At 39.2% G+C, this 9,826-nt stretch overlaps 1 protein-coding gene across 3 annotated transcripts; it reads right to left on the reverse strand.

Annotated features, from left to right (window-relative positions):
• Positions 1-3,712: 3,712 nt before the first annotated feature.
• LOC111331275 (uncharacterized) lies at positions 3,713-5,978 on the reverse strand. 3 transcript variants are annotated; one of them, XR_015995541.1, is made up of 2 exons: positions 5,213-5,978; positions 3,713-4,333 (listed from the first exon to the last, which is right to left on the reverse strand). XR_015995541.1 is itself a non-coding variant. In XM_088745660.1 (2 exons), exons 1-2 carry the CDS (start codon positions 5,879-5,881, stop codon positions 4,327-4,329), a joined length of 270 nt encoding a protein of 89 aa, XP_088601786.1. In that variant the 5' UTR covers positions 5,882-5,978; the 3' UTR covers positions 3,713-4,326. The 3 variants fall into 3 exon arrangements, 2 of the variants coding, with proteins under 2 accessions (XP_088601786.1, XP_088601781.1); XM_088745660.1 differs by having other exon boundaries at positions 5,619-5,978; XM_088745655.1 differs by having other exon boundaries at positions 5,543-5,978.
• Between the last annotated feature and the right edge of the window lie 3,848 nt (positions 5,979-9,826).

Genomic DNA, 9,826 nt, shown 5'->3' on the forward strand with positions numbered 1-9,826 from the left:
AAATGCACCCAGTGTGAAAAGACTTTCTCCTTAAGTTTGTGAGACAGTCCACATTGAAATCATAATCTCCCTAAAAAACCAATAATAATTGCCATAAAGCTTTTTTTAGGGTCCAGCATTGATAGATATAAATATCTCGCCACAGGCAAACGAGAGAGGAAGTAGCCCTTGGCTGTGATTCGCCTACGTTTAATTTCTTCTGCTGAATTTATTCGGACGCTGTTTCGCTATAACATCGGCTAAAACAATACTTGAAAAAGTATTACAGGCAATATAAATGTAATAGATAACGTTCTGCTTCTAAATTTGTGTTTCGTGGCAAGGTTACGTTATGGAGGCGGCTCTAAATAACTTTGCTCCACCGTTCTTCTCTGTAGAATTTACAGTCAGAAAGAGAGATGCCAACTCACTAGTTCCTACACTTGGATTTCTTTGCCTCTTGCTTACTCTCAAATTTGATTTTTTATTCCGGCATGCCAATATTTATTAGTAGTCATTCCGGGGAAATCTCCCTCGTTTTCTAAGTCGAAACCAGGTCGGTATGGTCTTCATTGACTGAGTGCTCTTTCAAGAAGGCTTTGGGCTTTTTTTAAATCTTCCGTACTCGACTAAGCCTTGCCACGTTGTTTCAATTTTCTGCAACGTAAGATGTGTCTCACCGTATCACTCTCCTCAAATTATCAATACCTTCCAATGGACGTCTTTGGCTTAATTGTTTTGTTTCTTCTTTGTTACCTTTTTTAGTCGTTTCTTTATTGTTCTCAATTTGGTAAAAATTATTTCCACTTCGGAATGCTTGTCACCGTCAATTTTTCTCCTGATAGCAAGTGAAGCCATAGTTCTATGGCTTCCTTGTATTCCCCAATCTCTTCATACATGTTTGCTAAGTTGTAATAGCCCATTGCTACATCACGATACTCCTCACCGAAAAGGTTTTTCAGTATCATTAATGCTTTTTCATAGTTTTCTTTAGCTTCATTGTATTGTTGAATGCTTAAGAAACAGTATCCTAAACGGTTATAGCATGCTGCCACATCGAGATGCCCCTCACCAAAGGCATTCTTAAAAATTTTAAGTGTCTTGTTGTGGTAATGTGTGGCTTGACTGAGCTTTCCCATGCCTTGGTATATTTTTCCCAGTTTGCAATAATATATTGCTACCATGGCGTTCTCTTCACCAAATATCTTCTTCTGAATCCCCAACCCCTTCTCGTACAGTTCTTTGGCCTTCTCCTTTTGGCCAATGCTGTGGAAGACGTCACCGAGGCAGAAATAACTATAACCAACACTTAGATGTTCTTCGCCCCTTATCTTCATCAGAATCTTCAGTACTCTAGCGTGTAGTTCTTTGACTGTCTCATATTCTTCACTATTAGTGCTTGCATTTGCTAACAAGAAACACGTATCAGCTACGCAAACATGTTCTTCGCCATAATTCTTGGCCAGAACATGCAGCGCCTTTTCGTGCATATCTTTGGCCTCTTTGTATTTTCCAATATCGCTGTAAACTAGGCCTAACCGGTTGTAAGTTTCTGTCACCCTAAGATGGTCTTCACCGTAAGTCATTTTTAGAATCACCAAAGCCTTTTCAAGCTGTTCTATGGCCTGATTGTGTTGATGAGTGTAATTGTAAACCGTTCCTAAGCCGTTATACAACTCTGTCAAATGGACGTATTCAGTGCACATCAAGAATCTTCGGCAATTGTTGGAGTGTTTACTGGAAGCGTCACCTAACTCCATACGACTGACGCCTGGAGCGATGTTAAGTCCTTCGACTAATGTTTGCTGAATGTTCAACGCCTCAACATTTCGAACAGTTCTTTGGCTTGCTGATATTTTCCAGTGTTTATGTGAACGTAGTGAGAGGACGTTCACTTTCAACATGATGTTTGGTAGGCTGCTATCTTGACAGTTCTCTTTATCGACAAAGTTGGAGGCAAGTTCCGGTATCCAATCTGCAGACAAAAAATCACAAAGTGTATTACAAATTCTAGCAGTAGACCACATCCAGTGAATGATGTACCCGGGATCAATAAAGTCAGCCAATTCATCGTGAAAAGCACCTTCCGGTGAAGTAAACTGGGATTCTAGGTAGTGAAGTAGTGCCTTTCATTGAGTTTTCACTTTATTCAAAAGGGCGTAGGTGTACCTCTCTTTGAGTAGTTTCTCCTTTTCTGATCGAATTAGATTATGAAAAATCCTGATAGCTGTGGCGATGTTTTCATCGCTTTCTGTCGATTCTAGATTTAAAATCGACCGTTCTTTACGTATTTGATGTACAGTGTTATGTAACCGCATAAATTTGGTACCTTGACTGTCGTTCGAGAAAAGAAAGAGAGAAGATCGAAATATCTTTGACTCGACCAACTCTCCTGGTAACTCATTATGATAGCGGATGAATTTAACAGCAGATTCCATTGGAATAGATTCTGTGGCACCAAGTGAGAAAAATCCCTGTCGCTGTGGCGGTGTTTTCATAGCTTTCTGTCGATTCCAGATTTAAAATCGACCGTTCTTTAAGTATGTTATGTACAGTGCTATGTAACCGCATAAATTTGGTACCTTCACCGTCGTTCGCGAAAAGAAAGAGGGAAGATCTAGAAATCTTTGACTCGACTAACTCCTCTGGTAACTCTTCATAGTAATAGTGGACGAATTCTACTGCAGATTCCATTGGCATAGATTCTGAGGCACCAAGTGAGAGGAAAATGAAAGCCTGTCAAAGAACCGTATCATTTTCGATCGTCTTTTTCAGAGTCATCCTTATGGCAGTTGTCATTTTGTGCGGGTAAGCTGGGCTCTCTTTCGCCAGAAGTTCCTCGGTTGCTTCTCGCTGACCTTGCATCAAAACAGCCAAGTAGTCTTCCCAACTGTAGTGAGGAGATCCAATCGCTGCAACAGTTTGGACATAATACGCAGCAGCAGCTAGTGCTAGGGGTTGATACTCAAGGACTTTGGCAACTTGTTTTGTTTTCTGTTTATCAGCAATTTGCGACACACGTTTCAAAAGGTTAACCGCTTCGTCTTCTTCCATTCCTTGGCTGAAAGACTCGTGATAGGTATGTTTAGGATTACAGGGAATCGAACTGCCATCTTGAGTGGTGAACAACACTTAACCGTGACCCCATTCCTTGCTGGAAGTTTGAGGAAGAAATCCGCGAATAAGACTTCATTGGTCTGCGTTGTCAGCTATTAGAGAGCTTTAGATTCGAGTACGAGAACGAGTACGAGTACGAGTTTACTGGCGTGCTCACATTGCGCATGCGTAGTTCTCCGTGACACTGTCACGGGAGCGGGAAACTCGTCGTCCGCCGCTCGTCGACAACGAGATTTTGATCAGAAGTCGTCCTCCAGAGAACGAGTTTCGAAAGGTGAGTATTTTGTATTTTAAACTTATCCTAGTCTTTTTCTAAGTCAGCAAAAGGAAAATTAAGCCGTATACAGAGGTTTTATCGAATTGAATGTTATCACAAACCCTGATTCCATTCGTTTTTGATACTTTTTGGTCGACCTATTTTCACGAAATTCTGAGGTCTACACACGTAAACAACATATCGCAGTCGAATAAATTTAAATTGAAAAATGAGGGCCTTAAAAAGCACTTTCATCCTTTGAAATTTAACCAGAGAAGTACTGGTTGAAGAGCCTCACAACTACTGACCAGATTCAAAAGAGAGAGGTATATCTTGGACGAAAATCGCCGAACACTATGATAAAACCTTGAACACTGAAACATTTTATTAGTTTCTCATTAATTATTGTCATATTAATACCATTATATTTAAGAAATGAAAACTAAGGAAGAGTTTGTGTGGTAAAGTATCTGAATACATTATTTTTACATCTTTTTACAACAAATGTATATGTAGTTGTATCATAGAAATGTACTGTATTATTATTACAAAGTCAGTTCAGCTGTATTGAAATTAAAAATTATACATATTTACAATTTTGATTTTCTCAAATAAATTAATGCTGAAAATAATCATCTAATGTAGGAGGTTGAACATCAAAATAGGTGCTTGTAGTTGATCCATATAAGCAGGTACATGCATTCCTAAGCAGAGCACACACTGAATACATTACACCTACTGGACTAAATCCAATCTTTAAGTTCTTCTTAAAATCTAGGAAAGCGAAGTATGTTACAATGTTGCTAAACACCCACTCCACAGCTTCCCTGACTTTACTTCATCCTTGAAGATGAATTCTGAGTGGATAGGCGAGGTCGCCATATATACACAGTGGTTGCCCACTGGTATCAAATGAATGTTGCTGAAGGTTATGATGGAGGCCAGACATTCTTAACATACCAGCATCATGCCTTTTACCCTCTGAAATGAAAATTTATTGAGTAAACATACTTGGATTTATATCAGTAGCTAGTGTTATAACACTCTTGTAACTGCAGGTAACTGTTGAGTCACAGACTGTGATTTAATTTTTTTTTTCAATTTTCCAAGTTAATTGGTTAATAGCCATTTTGATTTAGTAGGAGCTGGGTTATAGATATTTCTCTAAGGATTTAAGGGTAGGCTACATTTAATGAAGCTCTTACCAAGGGGCTGACTACCAAAAATGTTTCCTGATAGATTTGATCTTTCCAGACCACTCCTGTAGGTGTAGATACCGTAGCTTCTCAAATCAATTAGCGCCCAGGGAGCTTAATTCAAATTTATGAGAAAATGGGGGTGCTTATTCAAGGATGGGGGGGGGGGACTTAATTGAGAGGGGGTGCTTATTTAATTTTTCGTAAATGGTGGCCTGACATGACCATTTTTTTAATACATCATCTACACATAAACAAAATTAACTATTTATTGACATAAAAACTGATCCTAGAGTTTAACTCACCATTAGTGCAATGTACAAATGTAATACTACATGACGAAAATTATGCATCCTTTGCTGTCTCAGTACTCATCCACAAAATGAGGGTAGGGGAGGGGGCACTTATTTGAGTGGGGTACTTATTTTAAATTTTTGGTCGATAGGAGGGGCACTTATTCGAAGGGAGTGCTTAATCGAGGGGGCGCTAATTCGAGGATTTACGGTGGTGACACTTCAATTCAGTTTCAAATTTGGGGGCTTAAATAAGGGGAGGCATTACAGCAGAACGATGCAAATAATCGTATTAGCTTACCAACTGGTCCATACAAATTGGCTATTAAACCATTTGGCGCAACAAATGATTGAACCTTTAGGGCACGTACCCTTTTGTGCCCATTGGGTACACGCTGGTTCTCTCCTGGGCGACAAATTGGGCGAACTGTCAAGTCTACAAACCCCTACTAATTCTCAAGAGCTGTTCCCTTTCCATGGACAGCAAGAGAAAAGTCTTCCAGATGTTGGCTACTCAGCCAGGGTTGATCGAGATCTCTGAGCAAGTATCCATGGTTTGTGTAAATAAAGCTGATCACCTCGTTTAAGATTAAGCTCAGCTTGGGCATTGAACGACCAAAGCGAGGAATCATATGCGAGGGACGACATGGGTAAGAAAAAAGTTTCAATAAAATCAACAGTCCTTTCGTTCCTGAACATACCGTGCTATTGGCACAAGTAAAAATTTCTGGAATTGCTAATGCCCGAAGAGGGAGAGACAATCCTGTGATACCAAACCTGAGCTCGACTGCAAACTCTTCAGGAGAAGTGGCGTCAAAAACATCGTCAATCCTTTCATACTGCTTGTAAGGATGTTGCCTTCTCATCGTTGTGATTTCATAAATCGCCAGGAAATCTTCTTTGTCAATCTCTTCATCTCTAAGGAGGTAAACGGATGCTTCTAGGATAGTTTTTTTGGCTAAACATGGGGAGATTGTTACAGTAAAACCCTCGCACTCGGATCGATACATTTGTTTACAATCTAAAGTTACATTTTCCATCAGCACGACTACGAGTACGAGATACTAGTGCCAGATCTCGCGCGGTTAAAACTCGTACTCGTACTCGTTCTCGCACTCGAATCTAAAGCTCTCTATTATTAGCCACTTTGAGAACTTCCTAACCCTCTTCATGATTAAGAGCTTGAGATACTGAATTGTCTCCCGCAGACTTTCCCTTCTTGAGGTTTCAAGCTTCGTCAGGGAATATTCGGTGATTCCTAGATGTTTACCGAGGGTGATGTAAGATGCAGCCATAGTCTCAATACTTTCCGCATTCAGTGTTGCTACAAATGTTAGACCGTGACTGTCACGTGATGTTGCAAAGAACTTTTGGCCCAGTTGACGGGCAAGTTGAGTTTTCTCACATCCGGCAGTTCCAGAGATATAGACATTGCTGACAGTTTGCTGATCTCGAGTGGCATCTTGAAGGTCTTTCATCTTTTCCACGAGTCATTTGATGTCATTTGTACGTTTGACAACTTCGTGAGATGGCTCAGAAGAAAGAATAAAAAATGGTTCTGTCTTGAATTCAATTTCCTGTGTGAGAATTTCGACTTCCTCCTCTTTCTTTCGTAGTATATCTCGCGTTTTTTGCAGGTTTATTTCTTTCCTCTGTGATTCTTTCTTCAGGGTGTCAACAAGACTCGTCAAATTTCTTAACTCGACTGTTGGGAAACTTGTTTGCTATTTCACAGCCTCAATATCATTGATCTGAAGACCTAATGACGTAAATGAGCACAGTACCCTTCCTATGTAATTCTGAAACTCAGCATCAGTCAGCTTACCCTCACAAATATGTGCAATATCATTTCGAACTTGGCGGAGATCATCGACCCCGCTTTTGATCGCAGCAGTGAGGGTGCTGCCAACGCTATCCGAGTAAAGGATAGCAAAAAATAAACAACGGCAGTCCCATTCTGCTGTGTTGCCGTTCTGTATCGTTGCTAAATATCGTTCTTTTTTATCGACTTCGTTTTTCTTCGTTGTTGAAACAAATTGTGAAGACTGGCGTTACACACTGTCTTTGAATAAAAGCAGAGAATGGCCTTAATATACGTGTTTATTATATGGCTGTGTCTCACAAGGACTGGGAACTACCGAATTCACGAATTTGATAGGCTGAAATCAACATTAAAGGCGGTCCAGATTTTCCCATCAAGACCGGTATCTAGACCGGTCTAGAAAAAAAAGGTACAAAGAATATAAAAAATTGGCATATAAGACACAGCCATATAATATACATCTTATTAACCGAGCTAGGTCGGTCTGTATAGGAGAATCTTGACCTCGTTCGCTGGCACAGACCTCACTGCGTTCGGTCTGTACTGGCGACTTCGGTCAAGATTCTCCCGTAAAGACCTCTCGCTCGGTTAATAAGAACTAATGATAAATTATATACATGAGTATTTCTTTTCGCGTGATACTGACTTCACCCGTAGCTGATGAGCACTTTCCATCTCTGAGAAGATGACGAGAAACAAGACGGTTTATTTTTTCGTTAAACTCACTAAACAGAAAATTGTCTCGTCAATTGGGTGGGTTTTCAAAAAATACATAATTACGAAAAAGTTCGAACTCAGAATTTCAATCTTTCAACTTAATATTCGCGCTACCGACTATGGAACACTTACATCAATAATAAGAAGAAATTTACCACCTTTTTGGACTTGAGAATATAACTTCAAACTTCGGAAAGAAAACAATTCAGTTTTCTGCGTCTAAATGATAGTCAAGTACTATTAAATTTATCTTGACACTAGTACCATCTTTTGGTAGGGAAATGTAATGCTAAGCCACGAATGCCTCTAAAAAGTTTGAAACTTTGCCAAGACTAAGACCTCTAGTAACAACGATGTGTCTACCTCAACCTATTTGCAGATTGTTTCTCAGATTTCTCTGAGAATAAAAAGCACAAATACATTCACATACTTATCGTAAATACTAGCCAGGGATCGTTGAATCGTCCCACTGCAAATCGCGTGACTTTGATCGGTTGTTATGTCATAACAACTTCGTGCATATTGTTGTGGGGATTTTTTTACCATTCGCTTGGCGAATTAACAAAAGGTGCCAAGACTCTATACTTTTCTTCTTTTATTCTCTCTTCTTCTATTGTTGCTACTACCTTCTACTACCACAGCTATTTCTCTTCTTCTAACTTCAGCGAGGAGTGCCCTCTCATTTAATGTAAAAATCACAGACATGTTTGGGTTAGCTGACCGTGGGAATTTCCAAAACAGGATATTCAGTGTGGGTAAAACTCAAGGTCAGTTTTACCAACCCAAACATGACCACCTAGCAAACTAGTTATCCTCAACCATAACAAGCGATTAAAATGTCTAGCACCGTAAGAACTGAGCCAAGTTGAAGCACACACTAAAAATAAATGATCAAAACTATCGATTCATCAAAATAACAACATAGACGCAAAAAGGCGAGACTTTATAAAACAAAAGGTAAACCTAAAAATACTCGAAATATCAATCCTTGAAAATGGTCTACAACATTCCTCCCCGCCTAAATTAAGCATCGTCCTCGATGCGGACGGTAAAGAAAGATTACAAGGATGATAGACATGAAATCGCTCATTGATACCTCTTCGCTCCATTAACAAAATAATTGAATGGTTTTTTTTTTGTTTTGTTTTTGTGTTCGTTTTTTTAATTACCTATCAATTTAGGTTCAATCTAATCAAGCAGCCATTAATCAACTGTCGAAATTGAACTACGCTACTTGCGAACCAAAGGTGTTTCAAAATGAAGACGTTTTCGCACTCGCGTGACGCGTGGATTAAAAGGCTGCGGGCCAGAGAAAGGTAACCTCTTATCTTTAAAGTAAATAATATTTCGCAGAATTGGTTTTCTTCAACTGAATGGCGGACACCTTGTCTATAATTCTAGAAAAATTAAGGAAAGCTAAGGTTATCACATAGTTCGCCATTATAATAAAAGAAAAGGAAAACAATAGTTCAGTTCAATTCAGTTCAGTTCCTTGAATGACTAGTCTTGGATGGTCTGATAGTAAAACTGTTACATTCTACGCTGGCTAGATCATTATAAAAGAACTCGGCTATCACTCAGATTTAGAAAGTCAAATTAGCTTGCAACGGAAAAGCATGCTGATAAAAGCGAAGTTCCACTCACAATTGTCGGAATTCCAAAAGCGTACTTTACCAACTTGTAGATAACGGGTCTCCACCGGTTTTGTTGAAGACGGGTCCTCCACCAAATTTGTTGTGGGTTTTTACCACTCGCTTGGCGAATTAACAAGAGGTGCCAAGACTCTATACTTTTCTTCTTTTATTCTCTCTTCTTCTATTGTTGCTACTACCTTCTACTACCACAGCTATTTCTCTTCTTCTAACTTCAGCGAGGAGTGCCCTCTTATTTAATGTAAAAATCACAGACATGTTTGGGTTAGCTGACCGTGGGAATTCCCAAAACAGGATATTCAGTGTGGGTAAAACTCAAGGTCAGTTTTACCAACCCAAACATGACCACCTAGCAAACTAGTTATCCTCAACCATAACAAGCGATTAAAATGTCTAGCAAGGTAAGAACTGAGCCAAGTTCAAGCACACACTAAAAATAAACGATCAAAACTATAGATTCATCAAAATGACAACGTAGACGCAAAAAGGCGAGACTTTATAAAACAAAAGGTAAACCTAAAAATACTCGAAATATCAATCCTTGAAAATGCTCTACAACAATATCACACGAATGTAATAGCCCATTACTATTATACGAAGGTATTCAATCAATCCTAGTTGAAAATCTTTTTAAAAATTTACAATTATTTTGACGGATTAACTCTTTCTAGAGGGACCTTTTACTGTGGTTTCATCTTACCTTGTTGGTACTCACCAGCTATCTCAATCGACTCTGCCTCAAATCTCAGATGGATAAAGTTCACTTTCGCACTATTTAACTGGTTAACTTTCCT

This window comes from Stylophora pistillata, chromosome 1 (genome assembly GCF_964205215.1).
Source record: "Stylophora pistillata chromosome 1, jaStyPist1.2, whole genome shotgun sequence".
Classification (NCBI taxonomy): Eukaryota; Metazoa; Cnidaria; class Anthozoa; order Scleractinia; family Pocilloporidae; genus Stylophora; species Stylophora pistillata.